The sequence below is a fragment of the Odocoileus virginianus genome, chromosome 5 (genome assembly GCF_023699985.2).
Source record: "Odocoileus virginianus isolate 20LAN1187 ecotype Illinois chromosome 5, Ovbor_1.2, whole genome shotgun sequence".
NCBI classification, from domain to species: Eukaryota; Metazoa; Chordata; class Mammalia; order Artiodactyla; family Cervidae; genus Odocoileus; species Odocoileus virginianus.
In genome coordinates this window covers 141,741-162,696 of record NC_069678.1, presented here as the reverse complement: position 1 = coordinate 162,696, position 20,956 = coordinate 141,741, and the positions used below count along the sequence as shown (strand labels likewise).

The 20,956-nt window shown below is 40.2% G+C and overlaps 1 protein-coding gene across 1 annotated transcript; it reads left to right on the top strand.

Annotated features, from left to right (window-relative positions):
- Window positions 1–219: 219 nt before the first annotated feature.
- Window positions 220–16,539, top strand: PRKAB2 (protein kinase AMP-activated non-catalytic subunit beta 2). The gene is made up of 8 exons (XM_070467200.1): window positions 220–409; window positions 676–858; window positions 4,710–4,876; window positions 5,705–5,798; window positions 6,015–6,135; window positions 9,173–9,306; window positions 9,958–10,026; window positions 11,945–16,539. The coding sequence occupies exons 2-8, from the start codon at window positions 703–705 to the stop codon at window positions 12,020–12,022; spliced, it is 819 nt and encodes a 272-aa protein (XP_070323301.1). The 5' UTR covers window positions 220–409; window positions 676–702; the 3' UTR covers window positions 12,023–16,539.
- The last annotated feature ends 4,417 nt before the right edge of the window (window positions 16,540–20,956 follow it).

Here is a 20,956-nt window from a genome sequence, read left to right as displayed (position 1 = left end):
GCCTGGCGTGCTGCAGTCCATGGGATCGCAAAGAGTCGGACACGACTGAGCGACTGAACTGATCTGAACCTAAGATTCCGGCGCAGGCTTGCCAGGGACGCTGTCCTGGCTCCGCACTCCGCTGCCTGCGGCACGGGCGCCCCCGCCCGGCGATGGAGGCTGCGCGCGGCGGCCCACCACCGAGCCGGCGGCGGCTAGAGAGGCCGGCTGGCCCGGGCGCCGTCGCGGCGCGGCCGCAGGGAACGCGCGCGGGGCGGGCCCCGCGCCACTGGTCTTGTAGCCATTTTAGGAGGAAACCCGGCTCGCTAGCCCGGGGCGAGGCTTCAATTTCGATAACTTTATTGGTGGCTTTTCCCGCAGAACAGCCATCGCACCATTGGTCCCGGGAGGAGGGAGAGCGTCGTGGGAGGTGATTGGGGTGGGGGCTCCCCTGGACCGTGAGCGCGGAGGGTGCGGGGGAGGGAGTTCCCGAAAGGGGGTTTCTTGAGCAGCCGGCCTCTAGAGGGTTTGGGGGTTCCGGGTGTTCTTGGAGGCCAGGGAGGAAGAGGTTCCCCAGTCGCGGCTTCCCTGGGGCGGGGATTCCCTCGCCTGGTCCCCAGGCGCAGGGGCGGGGCCGGGGGCTCCCCTGACAAGACTGCCGGGGTGTCCCTTGCCCCATGCTGTTCCCTACGGCAGGTGGCCCCCGACTCGAGCTGCACCGCCATGGGAAACACCACCAGCGATCGAGTGGCCGGGGAGCGCCACGGCGCCAAGGCTGCGCGCGCCGAGGGCGCCGGCGGCCATGCTCCGGGTAAGGAACATAAGATCATGGTGGGGAGCACGGACGACCCCAGCGTCTTCAGCCTGCCGGACTCCAAGGTGAGCGTCCCCGCGGCCCCAGTTGGTGGCTGTCCTGCAGCAGGCTGGGTGTCAGGGCTCCTCCTCCCTCTTGCTTTTTTCTTACCACACTGACCCGAATTAAGGTTTTTAGAATTAAAGGTGTTGGTTTTTTTTTTTTTCCCCTGGGGACGGAGATACTGAGTGGTAATTCTTTTTGCGGTACTGCCTCAAAATAGGATAGAGGCGGAGTTCTTGTTACTGGACTCCTCTGTTTGCCACATTTTTAGGATGAGGCCAAGAAACCTCCCCACCCCCACCCCCTTGGTTCTCCTGACCCGCACGGGTGCCCTTTTCTAGAGTATTGATTGATTTGTAGGTTGTGAAAAACCAGACTGTAGGTTACCTGAGTTGTGACCATAGGCGGCAGTTTCTCACGTCTGCCCTAAGGTAGGCAGGTGACTTACTTTTCCCTGAACACTTCTACTTCTTTGTATTAGTCTCATTTTTGCCCTTCTAAGAGATCAGCACTTCAGATCCTCTTCCTGTTTGGCATGACTGTGAGCAGCAACCCCTTGCTTATATGAATACTTTTTCCTAGTCTTGGGGATCAATAAAAGACATTATTTGGTTGACTGCTGTTTTCATCTCATAGTTTATAGTTGTTGTGGCTGAGGTGCTTTTTTTCACGTCCAGCTACTTCTTAAGTGGGAGAGCAGATAATTTTAGGATTTCTTCACTTCCCGATAGTACTTCATAATATTACCAAGCTGAAAACGGACAACCCACAGTTTCCCTGAAGACCTGGCTCTCAGTCTAGGACTTTCGGGAAAGTGGCAACTTGTGTTCACCCTGCAGAAAGGATAGATGGAGCTGACCGCAATGAAATTACATCCGAATGTTTCTAATCACTTTTAGAGCTGTCTGCATTAAATACATTAATTCTACCTGGTAGTCTGACTGGGATGAAGTAGAAAAATGGAGGGATTGAGGAGATTGGGTGTGTTTGATGTTATCACTCATCCCGTGCCACACATCTGAGGTTTTATTCTATTTACTCTTGTAAATGTGTGTGTGTGTTAGTCATTCATTCATCTCCGACCCTTTGCAACCCCATGAACAGGCTCCTCTGTCCATGGGATTCTCCAGGCAAGAATACTGAAGTGGGTTGCCATTCCCTTTCCAGGGGATTTTGCCGATCCAGGGATTGAACCTGGGTCTCCTGAATTGCAGGCAGATTCTTTACCATCTGAGCCACCAGGGTAAATAGAGAGTAATTTCGCTGGGTTGATAACACATGAAATGTGGATTCTGTTTTATTTTCTTGGATCCCAATTGAAAACATAATCACAAAGAGAAGTGAAGGTGATTTCTTGGGGTTTCTTCTCTGTTCCTTTCTTCCTTCTTCCACTTCAGGACTTCTTCCTCAACGCTTGGGCTGTCTCCCCAGCCATCTGAATTTACTTCTTCAAAGCTTTCTCAAGGTGATTGTATTTTTATCCATTTCCTACACTGATGACTCAGGATTTAAGTACTGTGTACTTGTCAAACTGTGACTGCAGTAATCGGTGTCCTGAATAAAAGCCAGGTTGCTCTATCTGAAATGGAGCCTATTTTGGATCTTTCTTTCCCTTACCTCAGTCTTGCCATTTGTGAAATAAGATTGGTTCAAATAATTCCCAAGGTCATTTCCAAATCTAAGATTTTACAATTGCTCAGTTTATTCTATTTCTTTCCTCAGTGTTTCACTTAAACAGTTTTCAATTGTAATTCTAATTGTTTTGCCTCTTTTCCTGATGATTTTGCTGAGTATTTAACTTGGAGTAAACAATCTTTCTGCTTGTCAGCTGCACTGATGCCTACCACAGAAATGTCATAACATACGTGGAAGGGCTTTCTTCCAAAGCTAGGCATATTAATAGTTTGTAGCTTTCAAATTCTAAAATAATAAAGCATACAAGTAAATGATAGAAACAGTGGCAGATGGGCCTGTATTGCTTCAAATGCCACCCTTCTTCAGTGGACTAGTTCAATGATTTTCAGTCCTATTTGCACATTAGACTTAGCTGGGATTTATTTAAACATTTCATGGAAAATCTGAAACATCTGTCCATGTTTCAAAGTCAGGAGAATAGTGTAATGAATCCTATATAACTGTCATCCAGTTTAAACAATGATCAAATCATGAATGAATTCATATCATCTATACCCCAATCCACTCTACCCCCACCAATTATTTTTAAGCAAATCTCAGACCATCATATCAAATATTACTCTATCTGTAAGTATTTTAGGATGTATCTCTAATGATGAGATTTCTTTCTTTATTTTCAACATTAAATTTTAGTATTATTGTCTGGGAGGCTTCTTAAAAATAGATTCCCAGGTTCTATATCTGAATCAGAATCTGAGGCATATGTAATTGTTAGGAATATAAAAATTTCTATAATTCTAATCCAGACTGTCAGACGAGCTCATTGCTTTGAGAAAATGGAGATCAAGTTTTTCTCTTAAGTCACTTCCTTATATAATGTGAAAGTTCCTTCAGTTCTCTTTGTTTACTAAGGATTATGTTGCCGGTAATGTCTCATACTGTAGTTTTGAGGAATATTCAGAGACAGTATGAAAGGTAGACTGCCCCAGCCATTTTGAAAGTAAAGTGCAAGTGAATAAACTAGTCTTTTTTTTTTAACCCCACATTATTTTATTTGGTATTAGTAATATTTTTACTTGATACCATAAAGACTTATTTACCAAAGTCATTTAAGCCACTCTAAAGGGTGGGTCAACAAACTTTTTCTGTAAAGGGCCAGATAGTAAATATTTTAGACTATGGCAGACCATACAGTCTCTGTCACTGATATTCAGTTCTGCCATTGCAGCATGAAAGCAGTTATAGAAAATAAGTGAATGAATGTAGCTATTTTCCAATAAAACTTTATTTATAAAAGCATCTGGCTAACTGGCCATAGTTTGCCAGTTTCTGTTCTAAAGGACAGTAATGAAAAGAAACTTGACTAAGGAGTCAGTTTTCTTCTGCAACCCTACATACCTCATTTGATATTGGAACCACTTTTTTAAAGGAAACTGTGTTTTTGATCTGATGCTTCTTGTAGCTCCACAATTTTCGTCCCTACTCCTGAAAATTACTAGTATAAGCCTGGCATAGATGAATAAGTAAGATTTCATAACTTTCTCAAAATTTAGGAAACCAGTGATCTGATATTTATATATTTAATGTCTTTTTATAACCTATTAACTAAAGAGGAGATTATGAATTATTTAAGAATTTTAGTATCTCTAATTTCTATTACAACTGATAATTGAGATGCTTATATATACATATGAAAATTACATAGCTTAGGACTTCCTTGGTGGTCCAGTGATTAAAATTCTGTGCTTCTGCTGCAGGGGTGAGGGTTCGAATCCTTGGTTGGGGAACTAAGATCCTGCATGCTGCATGACACAGCAAAAGAAAAAAAATAGATGACTAACTTAATTATTTTTTGTAGAATCATGCTTTATTTTCATATTTTTTCTCTTAAGAGAGAAGCATGTCGTGATTGTCTGCCTATGAGTTAATCTGGTAACAGGAAGTAAGGTTTTTTGTTTGTATTTTAAGGGAAATCCTAAGGCTCTGAAAGGATGAGTGATTCATGCAGACTCAGAAATTAGGCTATGATTTGGGCAGACTTTGAGCATAAGCCATTTGACCATTTGGGTCCTAGATGAGTTTCTTTTCTATAGTTTTGTTCAAAATTTGATGTAGTTGCTCATTTCAAGACTTATTAATCCTTATCAGAAATGTAGCACCCCTCTCTGCCCTAAGGAGGAGAGTGACCTTTTCAAAATTCCAGGGTCACAATTCAGGGATGACCTAATCCTTCTTACAGCTCCCTGGGGACAAAGAGTTTGTATCATGGCAGCAGGATTTGGAGGACTCCGTAAAGCCCACACAGCAGGCCCGGCCCACTGTTATCCGCTGGTCTGAAGGAGGCAAGGAGGTCTTCATCTCTGGGTCCTTCAACAATTGGAGCACCAAGATTCCACTGATTAAGAGGTGAAGACAAGTGTCTTGGTTGAGTCTACTGGGTCCAGTAGTAGAGACCCAATTTCCTTTCTCAGGAGAGAGACTTGGCTAGACTACTCCTCTCCACCTGCTAGGGACTCTCTCTAGAACATTTTTTGTGACCAGTAACTATATCTGTGACATTTTTTTTTAACCTTATAGTGAGTCAGAGATGTTGTACCACTTAGAATGTCATTGCCTCAGAGGGACTTGTAACAGTTTTGTAGGTATGTTCTTTCGGATTGTGTTAATAGAAGTCTTTCTATGCTTGTGGGAAGTCTCCCGTAACTGCCTGAGTCCAGTTGCCCTGACTTCTGCACTAAACAAAACACACTGTAAAGTTCTAGGTAGTAATGTTATTTGTTGCTTGCAGAGCAACAGTGAATTATGTAACTGACTATGGCCCTTTGTATGTAGGTAATTTTCTAGAAAATGCTCACCAAAATGTGGAAAGAGTACCTTGAGGCACTTCTTATTCTGAACCTACTTGCTATCTTTTTTACACTCCTGAGGGATATGTTCTGCTGAAGCAAAATAGTTGTACTAAGGTGAAACATTCTGGGGGATTAATATCTTTATTGTTCTTTTCCAGATATTAGTTACAAATTAAAGTTATTAGGAAGGCTAGCAAATACATGCTCAAGGGGATATAGAAAAGGAGAGTGGGTTTATAAATTATTTTTTTACTCCAGGGGGTGCAGTCACTTAGGAATGTGGGAGATCACTGGTATGATACTGTGATTGCCTCATGGCTTTTACAGTTATCTTCTGTCTTGTAATAAGAATTTAGTCTGTTTAACTTTCTGTTTTCTTCTGTAGCCATAATGACTTTGTTGCCATCCTGGACCTCCCTGAGGGAGAGCACCAGTACAAGTTTTTTGTGGATGGACAGTGGGTTCATGATCCATCAGAGGTAAGACCTTGACCTCCGAGGGTAACCACTGGCTTAACAGTCTCCTTTTAGCTATCATTCCGCTGGGTGTCAAATATCATTGCTGTTGGATTTCCCTGTTGATAAAATATGGTGGTGCCAAGTATAATCCCTTCTAAAAAGAGGAGAGTTGAATAGACGAGATGTATTTGAAATGGGGATTCATGAATTTTTTTTTTTCCCCATTCACTGTTTCAGCCTGTGGTTACCAGTCAGCTTGGCACAATTAACAATTTGATCCATGTCAAGAAATCCGATTTTGAGGTGTTTGATGCTTTAAAGCTAGATTCAATGGAAAGCTCAGAGACATCTTGTCGAGGTAATTTTGTAGTATTTGCTCTTTCTTGATCTTTCCTTTCTTATAATGCATGTTTCTTCCCAAGAGTGGTTTTTGTTTCTTTCATTTTCGACTTAGGAATCTTCCAAATTCTATGTATATGTTTCTCCTATAAACATTTAGGTCATATTCTCTGAGAATGAAATCTGTGTATGTATTTTACTTCACAGTAAGTGAAAGTAAATATATTTGATCTACATTAAATTTACATTGTAACCCAACACACACATCACACAAACCAGTAACGTGTCTTGCACTATAATGTTTGCCTTTATTACATGTGAAGCACTTTATTTTCTACTTTATTCTTCTTTTTATAAATGACTAATGTGCTGTGATCTATAGTTTAAGAAGCTATTTCTAATAATATTTCAGTTTTTTCATTGACCTTTGACAATATCAACTAGCAGGGGCTACTTATGTTTCCCTTGCCTTGTTTAGCTGCCTCAACTTAATCCTGCCAGGTTGATAGCTTAGTTGGCAGTTGTATATTTAATAGGCCCTACATATATGGCAATCTTTGGGGAAAAGAGTTATAAAAACCTCAAATTTCTTTTGTGTATATGTTAACTGAAATTTTTAAAGTTTTGGGTTAAAAAAAAAAATCCGCAATAGAGGAAAAGACCTATATCCTTTTGTTTCTCCCAGTATTTTTTCCAGGCCTTCATCTCTACTTATATTGGCTATAACACCAGAAAAGTGATTTGCCGTCCACTTTACTGTTTGGTTACTTTGGTTACTTTACTGTTTGGTTACTTTACGGTAAAGACTGTGAATGTCTAAAGAACTGTGTTCCCAGTAAGCAAACTTCTCCCTTGTGAGTTCAAAACCTGCCTCTGCTACTAACTAGCTTTCCCATTATGGGAGAATCCTTCAACATCTTTAGTTTTCAAAGTTTCTTATCAGTAAAAGGCTTAAACTCTCAGCTGAGGAGACACAGTGCCTGAAGTGAGACATATTAGAATCTCAGGACAGAAGGGTAGCTTATGTAGAATAATTTCTAAGAGAATAATCAATAGTATAATAATTGCTTAGAAAAATTACAGATATTGTTTTCATTACATAAGGTCAGAAAGTAAGGCTGGACATTGTTCTTAACTGGTGGGGCAGAGATTAAAAAATACCAAATTAAATACCAAATTAAATATCAAGGCGACTATGACTAAATTTTTGCATTATATGAGTCTAACAAAGCAACCAGTGAATAATAGACATATAATCATAATTATAGCGAGAGAAGACTAGCATACTGTTGATATTCCTCCTTTCCTTCTTTCACCCAATTTCCTGATCCTCTGAGGTAAGGTTTAGAATACATTTTATTAGGAATCTTGAGTTTAATCTGCACTCTGTGACCATCTTGCCATGTATGTGACTTTAGCTAAATGACTTTACTATTTTTTTTTTTTTAATGAAAAGGGAAAAAACACTGTTCTGTGTACTTACCAAGAGTATTTTTGTAGTTCACATGACAAAATAACAGAGTACTTTGAAAAGTGTCAAGTTGTATATGTTTTTAAGATACTGTTTAATATAACAGTATTTTTGCTACTCTTCTTTTGCCCCACATATAATTGAATTCTGAGTTCTTATGTTGAACTGGTTTAAAAATCCTTCTTACTAGGAACTGTAAAAAATATTAAGCAAAAAATTATAGTTCTTCTCATTTTTGTGTATTTCTATTCTTATCTGCATATACTTTTCCCATTTTTTAAAGATTTAATTTCACATGCCATAAAATTCACTCTTTTAAGGTGTACAATTAGATAATTTTTAGTGTATTCACAGAGTTGTGCAACCATTATCACTATCTAATTTCAGACCATTTTAATCACCCCCAAAAGAAACTCCATTCCCATTAGCAGTTACTTCCCATTCCTTGCTTCTCTCCACCTCTGGCATCCCTAAATTATTTTGTGTCTCTATGGATTTTTCTCTTTTGGACATTTCATATAAATGGGATTATACACTTTGTGATCTTTTGTGACTGGCTTCTTTAACTTAGCATAATGTTTTAGGGCTCATCCATGTTTTAATATGTATAAGTACTTCATTCCTTACAACTGAATTAAATTCCATTGTATGGGTATACCATTTTGTTGATCCAGTCATTTAGCTGATGGACACTTGGAATGTTCCACTTTTTGTATGTTACAAGTGATGATGTTATAAACATTTATGTTCAAGTTCTTTTGTGGACATCTGTTTTCATTTCTCTTGGGTAAGTGGCCCAGGAATATAATTGCGGATCATATGCTAACTTTGTGCTTATCTTCTGGAGGAACTACTGTTTTCCAAAGTGGCTTCACCATTTTACATTCCAGCCAGCAATGGGAGCAGCAGAGGTTCTTGTTTCTCCACATCATCGCCAATAATTATTATTGTCTGTCTGTTTTTATTATAGCTGAATTAATGAGTGTGATGTGGTATCTTATCAGAGTGTGATGTGGTATCTTATCATAGTTTTAACTTGTATTTCCCTAATGACTACTACATTGTTAGTCATTTTTCCTCGTTGTTACACTCATTGTAGTATCAGTAGTCCTAGAGTTTATAACTTTTATTATTGCTTGAGTGGGAAAAAGAAAAATCTAATATTTTCATATTGTTTAATAGTTTTTAAGGCATTGTCACATCTGTTGTCTCATTTGATTCCTATAAAAACACTGTGAAATAGGGCAGAAATTGTTGTTTTCATTTTATGAATGAAGAAACTGATTATAGTAGAGAGATTTGTCCCAAGTCATACAGTTGATAAACAGAGTAGCTCTCCCCTGAACCTACATCCTTATCTCTTCCCCTGTCCTCCAGTCGTGTTGCCGTGTTGAAGAACTTCATGTTTTATGTTCAGGATGACCCAGAGTTTTTCTTTGCCTTATAGTTGTAGACCCAGCAAGTCACAAGTTTATGATTCTTGACTTCTACCATATTTAATATTACCTGCCATGTATTGACAGTTTTTTCATGCATCTTTACTAGCTGTCCAACTTTCCTTTATATTTGAATAAATATCTTCCAGACCTTTCCAGCTCACCTCCAGGGCCTTATGGTCAAGAAATGTATGTGTTTCGATCAGAGGAGAGATTTAAATCCCCACCCATCCTGCCTCCTCACCTTCTCCAAGTTATTCTTAACAAGGACACTAACATATCTGTGAGTATTCTAAAAATATTGCCGGGGCATCTGAGGGTTACTAGAATCATTTGAGCCAAAGTGTAGTAATCTTAGAGGTTGGGATCATTACAAAGGTCTGTTGAATATGAATCATGTATGTATCAGTAGCACTACAGGTTCCTTTTTCCAGGGCTGAGTTGTGACTTTTCCAAGTACTGATATCAAAATTCGTAGTTTTCTTCTGGTCCTAATGTATCAGCTCAGAGCTGTGGATTACTGGAAACAGTTTCTAAGACTTGTATTCCATCATAAGTATTTATCATTTGGTGATATCCAAAAGAAGCATATTTTGCATATAATTTATATTTCTAGTCAATTCACTTGATTCCCACTAAGATTATTTTTGCCTCTTAACACAAACCTTCCATATGTGTTATGGGTAAGGTCTATTAAAAAGAGGATGAAATAGGTACTAAAGCTTAGAGTTTCTGCCTGGGACTCAGAATTTTTGTGATTTTTCTGTGATTAGAATATATTATTGATGTATACTAGAATAAGTGAATTATTTAAAAGAAATAATACCTTCTAGTTTTGAGTTTCTCAACAGTTCCAAAGATCTTTGAGGAAGAATGTTTGGTTTAAGATTGTACATTTAACCCCATTTAGTCTTTTTTTTTTTTTTTTAAACAGTGTGACCCAGCCTTGCTCCCCGAGCCCAATCATGTCATGCTGAACCATCTCTATGCATTGTCCATTAAGGTAAGTGGTGGGCCTGCTTCTTCACATAGCTCCCAGAAACAGGAGGGCAAGAGTTGAACACACGTTCTCTAGTGGTTTGCTGAAGCTGGCAGTAATGGTCCAATTATAGGAGAAGAACTTTCTTTTTTTTAACCAAAGGGTGAGTTTGTTATTCTAAATCTTAGTCTTGATATCTGAGTTCTGGCTAGCTGAATTGCCCTGTGATTAAATGGACTTTTTGTTTCTTGGTTTCTTTCTGGGTAGCTATAACCTTTGCACCACCTACTTAATTAAGTGTGAGTTCATAGTAAGTACTAGGATTTCATTTGCAGAAAAAGCAAGTTTACTTTCCAGTTCAAAGAATGTTTAAATCTGATATTAAGGCCTCCGGTTTTTAAAGGTGCACATGACCTGCTCTCAGGTGCCTGAGTCCTATATACCCCAGTGCTTGCATCTTTCCTATACACTACTTAAAGGAGAAATGTGACCAGACTTGCCCTGTGCACCTCCAACCCCACCCCCACCCCCACCCCGCCACTCCCCAGCTCTTAGAATGCTTCTTGGTTTCTTGGAATGCTTCTTGACTTCTCTGCTGCTTTAGATTCTGGATTGAAAATATCTGTTCAGTCCTGTAATGTCTTTGTGGTCTGGCTCTTGGGATATCTTACATAGTTCTGTAGTTACCAAACTAAGCTGAGCATCAACAGAATTACTTGGGGGAAGTTTGTGAAAATACAGATTCAGAAGCTCTATCCCCAGGGATTCTGAGTAAGTGCATCTAGGATGGGCCTCACTAATTTTTTTAAGTTGCTTATGTTTCTTAGATATGCAGCCAGATTAGGGAAATCACTGATACAGCTGTCTGTAACAGATTATGAGGTACTTATAAACATATATTATTGAATTTAATTTTCCTAATAAGCTTGTGAGATTAAGTATTATTTTTAACTCCTGTTTTAGAGATAAAGAAACTAAGGCTCAGAGAAGGTCACATTGCCAGTTAGGACCAGAGAGAGGACTGAGGTCCTGTTCTCCTATCCTCATTCCATGTTCTTTCCTAGAGATTATGGTGCTGGTTTTTCGAAGTAGGTCTTTTTGTCACCTGCTCCTCATTTCTACCAAACTCTTTCTGGAGTTAAATTTTTTACCTGCTTTGCTTCTGTCATGTTTAGGCTGTGATCTGTTTACTGTGGTCACAGAATGTCAATCTGGTAAGTATTCATTGTGGATGATACCTATCCCTGGTTCTCTCAAGATTGTTTAAGCTGTTTGGAATTGCTTCATTGGATGGAGTGTCTTTCCAAGGAGGATTTTAGGGTCTACTTTGTTCAAGGATAGAAGATGATTGCTGAGTCCTCTCTTGATCAGTGAGGATGTTTTTTAAGTCCAACCCCAGATACTCAATGGAAATTAGACCTGTTTTGGGGCTTGGAAATGGTTTTTCAAAAGGATCACTGCCTTTTCTTCTCATTGCTTTTACGACTTCCTTCTGGAAATGAATTGTCACAATATTTCTTTTTTTCCATGATAGTTTTAAGCCAAATATTTGAATTTGAGGTGGAAAAGGAAATGAGGTAGAACACTAATATTTCTTTAGCACCTATTTTCTGTCAGATTCTGTGTCGGATATTTTCATGTAATCATTGGAGCCATCTTAATGGTGGGTATTATCCTTTGTAATGAAGAAAAAAGACTTGGAGACAGGAGTTGGATACAGCTTAGCAACTGAACAACAACAACAAAGTAATTACTCAAGGTCACAGAGTGTAACAGGGGGTGTCAGGATCAAAACAAATTGATTTGACTCCCAAACCACCTTTTCTTGATAATATCGAAGTAACTCTGTTTAAAGTGAGCAACTGTGAGGGATAAATGGCTGGGAACAGCTGCCTCCATCTTCAGCTAGTGAATTAACTGCATGTGTTTATTTCCTTTGCAGGACAGTGTGATGGTCCTTAGTGCAACCCATCGCTACAAGAAGAAGTATGTCACTACTCTTCTGTACAAGCCCATCTGAGGGATCCCTTCCTGCCTCCCAGGATTCAGGAGAAGCATCTCCCTTGCCTTTCTGGACTGGACCAGTCTTAGCTGGGACTGGAAGGCTGATTTGCTTTGAGGCTAATATGTGTGTTTCAGTGCCTCTGAGTAGGATGCTCTGCTTTTGCATTTGATTGCAGATGAGAGCTTTATGAGTTTATGGAATTTATTTTAACATAATATATATATATACACATATATATATATACACATATGAAGGGAAAGTTAATGGAAGCCTCCTAGCTAGATGTATTCTCCCTGCCTATGGGAACTCACCAAGACCTGTTTGGGAGAGCTTCAGGAAGAGCCATTACAGGAATCTTTTTTCCTAACATGAATGAAGAACACACTCTCAGGATCCTTGTTGGGTGGGGATTCTATCACTGCTACTACCTTGGCTCTCCAAGGAATGGACTTGTGCCAGGCTGCTGCCCTACTTAGAGCTGCCTCCTTGCAGGAGCAGCTTTTCTTGCATGGGTTCTCTGTATTTCCAGAGAATGTGGCACAATCTGTGCTTTTTAAAATGACACCAGATGCCCCATAAGAACCCTTTTCCTTTTCATTTCACATTCTTGCTTTGTTAGCCTCCTTCAAATCCTATACCTGACCCTTCCCTAGCACAGAACTTGGTGGGTAAGTGACCCCTTTCAAAGGCTTTGTGAGACCTGACCCACCTCACAGACTAGGGCTGCCAGGATGTCTCCTTTTTAAGCCAGCACAGGCCCATGACACTTTGTTACCACTTACTTTAACTTCTACTGAAGAAACTGGCTTAGTATGATATGAAAGGCAGAATGCGGAAGGTTTCCTTTCTTGTTCTGGTTTGGTGCCACGGTTAAGGCCGTATCGGCACATTCCCATGCTTTTTCCCACCTGGTTTGGCCCTGCTTCCATGTTTTCTTTCACAGAGCAGACAGCTTTGAAGGTGAGAGTAAAACTAGTGAAAACTTTCATGTCTTTTGTCCTTGGAAGATTTTTATGTGCCTATATTTTTCTTTTCTCCAAAAAATGCCCTTTCATTGATCTAAAGAGACTGCTTTTGGAGAACTTCAAGCTTTTGATAAATAGCTCACTGTATTTTCTTCTCTAGTCTAGCCCTCTACAATCATACATTAATGAGGCTGACTCTGTGTACATCATTACAGTAGACATTGTTCTAGATACAGGCCCATTCAGGCTCATTTTGTGCACCTAAAAGTTTCCTTCAATTTAACGATTCATTACGCCAAGAAGCAAGAAATTACCCTTGGTAGTCTCAGCAATGAAAAGTATTGCTTTCATGTGCTAAATGCTAACAGTCGTCTTGTTCTTCTGTATCTTTTCCCAAAAAGTGTTTGATGATGAAGAGGAGTCAGTGATTTTCATTTGTGGAGTAAAACATTTCTATTCAATCCACTCTTGAGATTCAGAGATAAGATATTTTTCCCTAAGTTTCTGTGGCTCTTAACATTACAAATAAATGCAAGCCAAACATTCAGTACTGAAGGAGGCCAGATTTGATGCTTGAGAGGCTCCTTGAGATGAGCCCAGTCCCACTGAAAGGGTACCCACATGTCAATTAGCTACCTCCTCTCTTTCCCATGTAAACTTGATGACATAGTTGTCTTTGGGTATGTAGAACTCTTAGATCATCTGTGTGAGCAGTATGGTATGGGATTGCTGTCTTGCTGAGAATGCATATTGCTAAGTGCTTTGGTGGTTAATTGCTGAGAGTAAATACTGCTTTAGCCACTCGAGGCCACTCTACAGCAAAATGCTTTTGTGGAGAACGTTTTATGGTTCTAGTCACTTTTAGAATGGTGTGCCATTCTAAAATTCTGTTAGAACCAACTGTCAGGATCTATACTGTCTTCAGTTATATTAGAATTTTGTATTTTTCTAATACCCAGTAAACAAGTGAATCACTTAGGATTTAAAATCTTGCTTGCTACATGGAAGATTTTGTTGTACTTTTATGTCTTCTCAACGGTATTATCATGTAATCATCCATGTGTTCATGTATTAAAATTTCTATTCTGCACAGATATATCATTAGCATGGGGTAGGAAAAGAGATTCCTCCCATTTTTCTCAGGCCAGAGGCTTCTATGAAATGAATGGGTCTGTCTTTAGCAACAGCAGGTTTTGGTGTTGGTGACCTTCCAATCCTTCTAATCTGGAAATGTCCAGAAGGTGTCAGTTTTCCAGATTCTGAGGTAATGAATCTTTCAGCCAGATATGAGATGGGAGCCTACCAGCAGTTTTGGAAAGGGACAGATACGAGGGACTGGACAGACTTACGCAGCCCTGTCCCTTCTCTGTGCTGCTGATAACAACCCATGGCCTTGATAATTCCTATCATGCTGTCCTCAGTCTGCCTCCAAGAAACTGTTCCAGAAGGCTGAAAGGGGAGGAGGAAAGTACCCTAAAGTACAGCTCACTCATTCTTTTATATTGGTTAAAAGGATAGTTTATTTTCTGCAGAAGAATTTGACAGAGTTTGAAAATGAATAAAGAGTAAAAAATTGGGGTTTTTTTGTGGTTGGTTGGTTGGTTGGTTAGCTTTTGCCTATAAGAGTTTCACAGAGTCAAAAAGTAAGAATGTAACTCTTTGAGGGGGCTGACTATTAAAGAGCTGTATCATGGTATAGGAGTTGTGGGAAGCAGAGTAACTGAGCCGAGGAGTGATACTAGGAAAATTAAGGCTTAAGTAACCCAGAACTAGAAATATCCTTTTAAAAATTAAATCAGACACATCCTGGTGTCTTTGGATCTCACTGTATAGAATTTACCATTTAAAAAAAATCTTCCCTTTGTCTCTTGTTTCTGTTTTCTACACTTTCTTCTATATTGTGCTTTAACTTCATGTGTCAGGCAAACTTTACAAGGGTCTAAAGTCAAACGTTACCTAAAGCAAACACTAGTCATCTTGTTGTTAAGGAAGATGTGTCATGGAAGGAAGAGCATCTGTGTCAGGATTATTAGCTTGCTTTAAGATTAGAGTTGAATGGGATTTAATCACTAGGCAAAACCCCTGAAGGGTATCTGGCCTCAAGAGTGTTGGCTTTAAAAGGAAACAATGCTTATATATGGTAGAGAAACCCTATAAAAGAATTCAAGAGAAGTTTCTGACAGGATCCTATAAACCCAGGCCCAGTCACTTCACACTGATTATTTCTAGTCTCTTGTGCCTAATAGATCTGAGATAAAAAATTTTTGAAAAGTGTTGGTACTCCGTGTATGCTGCTAAAATGAAGTTAAGTTGAGAAAGAAGTTTTACCTCTAGACTGGGCTTATATTAATCTGGGTATAAATGAAGGAGACATATTAACGACAGACTCCCCTGCTTTTAATTGGGGAAATAGGGCTTTTAAATTTTTGACCTCAACTGAAAGTTATATGCAATAGTCTATGTTTGTGTATGTTTGCAATGTGTTCTATTCTCAGAGATCTCTAAATCTTCACGTTCTAGTGATTTGGGGCATAGATTTAAGAGCAGATACACCATTGGTTCCTGCATTATTCTGACTCATTCTTAAAGCTGAGTCCTTGCTGTCTTTTACTAGGAACTGTTGACTCTAGTTACCCATGGGATGGAGGACCTGGGAGGGATAGGATTTAGGGTCTTTTAAAACTCTGGATCTAGGCATTTGTCTTTTCTTAAGCATCGATCACAATTGGAGGTTGAAGGGCTGTCATTTCTGCAATGAACTGGAACTTTCAGAGTAAAAAGGCCAAATCTTTAAAAATTATAAAAAAAAAGAAGCAGAGGAAAAGGCTCTAAGAGTCTGTTACTTACAAAATACGGTTCTTGGCAATGAAATCCCTCCAGGATTCAAATTTGGGCTTTGTCTTGATTTGCTTTACTCAGTTGTGCTTTGAATTGAATAAATTATTTAAAAGTTAAATTTTGTATTAGTTCCAACATGAGTTGAATTTTATGTAGCACAGTGCTTTTGCAGTATGACTGGTGTGAAATACTGAATACTCTGTGGATTTTGTAGTCAGGTTAAATGACTGAGGAGTACCTACCCTAAGTATTATGTACTGATCATCTAACTTCTTTTCTGTTCCCATCTACAGAACACCTACCCAGGTTGTGGTTTTAGAGCAGCCAAAGCTCACTAATGTTGATTAGCCCTAATCTCCACACTGGGCCTCATATGTGAAACTTGCTTAAATTTTGGTAAATTTTAGAATGTTGGTTGTTACTTCACCAAAGCACTTTGAATGAATACAGCTCTGTTATAAAGGGGGAATAAGACTATAATTTGAAGGGAATTAAATATGTCAGTCCTCCTTTAAATGGTGCTTTTTGTAATCTTTAGTGCTGAGGGACAAAGCTGCTTTTCAAAATTTTACAAAGGAGTGGCTTTCAAGAATGGATTTTAAAGCTTTTCTCCAAATGTAATTTGTCACTGGATTCTGACATGTCTGAAAATTATGTGATGTAATACATACTGAAATGTGAGTTTTTTCCCCCATAAAACTGTTGAATAAAAGTATTATACAGCAATAATATTTGAGTTCTTCATCAATTACTGATTTTACCATCAAGATGTATCTGTCCAGGTAGCCTCAGGACCTAAAGAATGTAAATTGCCACATGGATATTTTTAAATAAAGAGAAATGTAACAGGTATATGGGACACATGATATCATTCCTCTTCTTTTTGACCCAGGCTCTGCCAACATTAACTAGAGGAATGCAAACGCTGATTTGATTTTTAGCACTTTCTGTAAACTGCACACTTAGCTGTCATACTGTCCTGGATTAGCCTAATGGTTTTCACCCCTGGCCACACATTAATATTACCTGTACAGATTCTATAAAAATACTGATGCCAGTCTCCTACTTTGTTTATTGTTTAGTTGCTATGTTGGGTCTGACTCTTGTGGCCCCATGGACTGCAGCCCACTAGGCTCCTCTGTTCATGGGATTTCCTAGGCAAGAAAAATGGAGTGGGTTGCCATTTCATTCTCCAGGGGGACTCAGGGACCAAACTTGTCTCCTGCATTGGCAGGCAGGTTCTTTATCACTGAGGCACCGGAAAAAAGTGAAAATGTTAGTCACTCAGTCGTGTCCGACTCTTTGTGACCCCATGTACATAGACCGCCAGGTTCATCTATTGATGAAATTCTCCAGCCAAGAATACTGGAGTGGGTAGCCAGTCCCTTATCCAGGGGATCTTCCCAACCCAGGGATCAAACCCAGGTCCCCTGCACTGCAGGCGGATTCTTTACTGTCTGAGCCACAAGGGAAGCCCCCAGGAAGCCCCCAAACTCCAATTAAATGAAAATCTCTTCCATGGGGTCCATGTATCCATATTTGTTAAGCTCTCCAGATGATTCTAACATATATTCAGAGGTGACCATTATCCCGGAACTTCCCTACTTATTCTTTCTCTGTCAGATATGCACTTATATGTGAAAGCAGGTTATATACTTCATTCTGACAGCAATCACTTGCCTCAGATGGCTTTGCCCAGGGCCATGGTTATAATATCCCTTTTATTTTCCATCCCTTTATTTCATGGTGTTTTTATGTAGCTAGCATCTGGACTTTTCTTCAAAGAACACAATCAGGCTACTCTGTATTTGCTGCTCTGAAGTCACCTGAGTTAAATTTCCTCAAAAGAAAGAGGGGCATGACCTGGTGGGAGTGACTAGAGGGTGAGAACAGAGGGTTGGAGAAGCAGAGATGTACAAGGACAGGTAATGAAGAACCCTGAGAGTAGAAATGGACCAAAACAGTTATCCCCAAACCTCAACAATAAGTCAGGAGACTGCATGCAGACTAGAGGCAGAGAGTGATGGGTGTAACGGGGACTCAGCCTCTAGCAGAATAGTCTCCTAAACATGGACCTTGGTCACTGAACAACAAAATGGCACCAGAATTCTATCAAGGCTCAAACTTTCATTGACATGTGTTTTCTAAAGCATTTCCTTCTGGCCCAGTTGATCTGGAGTTTTTGGTTGTATCCCTTCCAAACTCTTCTCCTCCCCTGCATCAATAATTCCCCATGACACAGGTGGTTTGGAGACCTTGTGAGCCTCTCCGTGGCCCTACTTGGTCAGCAGCGCATATGGAGATCTCGAGTACTACCTCCCTTTCTCTAATCCATCCCCTGGCTCCAGGGCACTTACACTGGAGATGAACTTCTCTGTTAGAATTCTTCAGGCACTCAGTTGTACTCTGAAGAAGACTCTGTCTTGAGAGTATTCTCTTCATTGACCTTCTAGGGAGGAGGGCAAGGTTCTCTGTCAGAAGGTCCACATGCAATAAGATATTTTAAAACAAAAACGGGTTTTCACCAAATTCTCAGCTACTCTAGAATTAATTTCCCTTGACTACAACTTCCAAAGCCCTCCTGCTAGTGATAGCTTGCGATGAGAACATCAGGTGAGAATTCTGAATACCTGAAAGAGCCACAAAGATTACTGAAGACTGGTATACTTGGATCTTGGGGGTAAAAATCTTAACTCCCAGCTGACTGATCCTCAAAACTCTGACTACAGACCTAACTTAGTTCTTGTTTTCAGGGATATTTGTCATCGATTACAAGTTCTGGGTCACGATTACATGTTAGGTGTTGGGATTGGGTAGTGGAATGGGTGTTACATTCAACAGGATCTCAGAAACTATTTCTGGGGGGTCAGGGAACAGACTGGGGATATTTTGAATGTTTGGAGTCTTTTGTTGTATCCACAATGGAAACATGAAGATGGTATTTCTCTTTCTCTCCCAGTTGGCAGAGCTGGCAACTGGAGGTAGTCTGGGAGAGTGACCTAGAGTTAGGCAATCTGGGGAGAGTAAAGGAATCCAGGGATACCTGATCAACAGCCAGTCTGAACACAGAATGGATTCTGAGAGTGGCATCTTGTTTTTAGATTAACATGGAACTGTGGCTGCAACCAGGACTGAATGAACTAACATCCAAGAGGGAAAGTAGAACCGTCCAAGGCAAACTGAGATCACTAGGCACCTTACTCCCTGTAGCTGTTTGCTGATGCTGGGCATGCACTGAGGACTGAGCTTTTCCCAGACAGAAGGTATCTGATGGGGATAAAGTGAAACCAATAAAGCTGTTGGTGGTATGTGGTGATGGAGGGATGAGTTGAAAACTTGAAGGGCATCAATGCACAGCTATTTTTCTCTAAAGGACACTTTCTGAAGTCTGGGCTGCATAGGAGGCTTAAGAGCTACCATAAGAGCTCATAAAAAGCAGAGCAAAATCTCCCCAAACTCCTGGTTCTGTGATAATAAAACCAGCTAGAGAAAAGGAACTTGTTGGAAGCACATGGTCCCAAGACATTTGTCAAGTATTGGATTAATGTGGGGTAGGACACAAAAGAACTATTCTAAAAATTCTTGAAAGGCCAAGTGGTTTCCAAATAACTGCATTCCAAAACAAAACTCAAGAATACCTATAGGAGGGCTTCCCTGGTGTTCTGGTGGTTAGGCATCTAATTCCAATGTAGGGGACACAGGGATCCAGGAAGATTCCACATGCCATGGAACAACTAAGCCTCTGAGCCACAACTACTCAGCCCATGTGCCACAACTACTGAAGCCCACACACCGAGAGCCTGTGCTCTGCAACAAGAGAAGCCGCTGCAATGAGAAGCCTGTGCACCACAACGAAGAGTAGCCCCTCTCACTACAACTAGAGAAAGCCTGTGTGCAGCAATGAAGACCCGGAGACACACAAATAAATCTTTTTTAAAAAAACACCTATAGGAATACAAAAATATCCAGCACGTAAATAGTCACAATTTTGACATCCAATCAAAAATTACCAGACTTTTGTTTCTGGTCAAAATAGAATAACAGGGACTAGATTTATCCTCCCATTGAAAACAACCAAAGACTCGGACAACATATATTAAATAATGACTTTTAGACATTAAAAGCCAAGCAACAAAGGACTTTAATCCCTGAAATACAGGAAATGAATTTAGGCTGAATACTTTAAGAATTGCTGAGGCTGGATACTTTGAGAATTTCCAGTTTGGTAAGTCTGCAAAGACCAACACCACAGAATGCACAGGGTAGAATACCACAGAGGAGAAAGCTGCACAGAGATAGAGTTTAATAGATCAAAGGCTAATCTCTTCCAGAAACACTCTCATAGACACATAGAAATAATGTTTTGCTACTTATTTGAGCATCCTGTTTGGACAAGTCATGTTGACACATAAAATAAAATGTCACAACAGAATAATGTGGTTAAATCTCAAAAACACTAAGCTGAGCAAGAGAAGCCAACAGAAAAGAGTATACACCAAATTATCCAGAAATCAGATCAATGATTATCTAAGGATGGAGTTATCAATGGTAGGGATAGGAGACAGAGAAGGCAATGGCACCCCACTCCACTACTCTTGCCTGGAGAATCCCATGGATGGAGGAGCCTGGTGGGCTACAGTCCATGGGATCCCGAAAAGTCGGACACGACTGAGCGACTTCACTTTCACTTTTCACTTTCATGCATTGGAGAAGGAAATGGCAACCCACTCCAGTATTCTTGCCTGGAGAATCCCAGGGACGGAGGAGCCTGGTGGGCTGCCGTCTATGGGGTCGCACAGAGTCGGACACAACTGATGCAACTTAGCAGCAGCAGCAGCAGCAGCAGGGATAGGAGAGAGGAAGAGATTATAAAAGAGCAGGAGGAAACAATGGGGGATGCTGGTTATGTTCACTAGTGAGGCTTCACAGGTATATATATATATATCACAGGTATATAACCCTGGGTCAGGAAGATCCACTGGAGGAGGAAATGGCAACCCACTCCAGTACTCTTGTTGGAAGAACCCCATGGACAGAGAAGTCTGTCAAGGTACAGTCTATAGGGTTACAAACAGTCAAAAGCAATTGAACGACAGGCCACCATACATATATATATACAAACATATGTGTGTATATGTATGGAAAG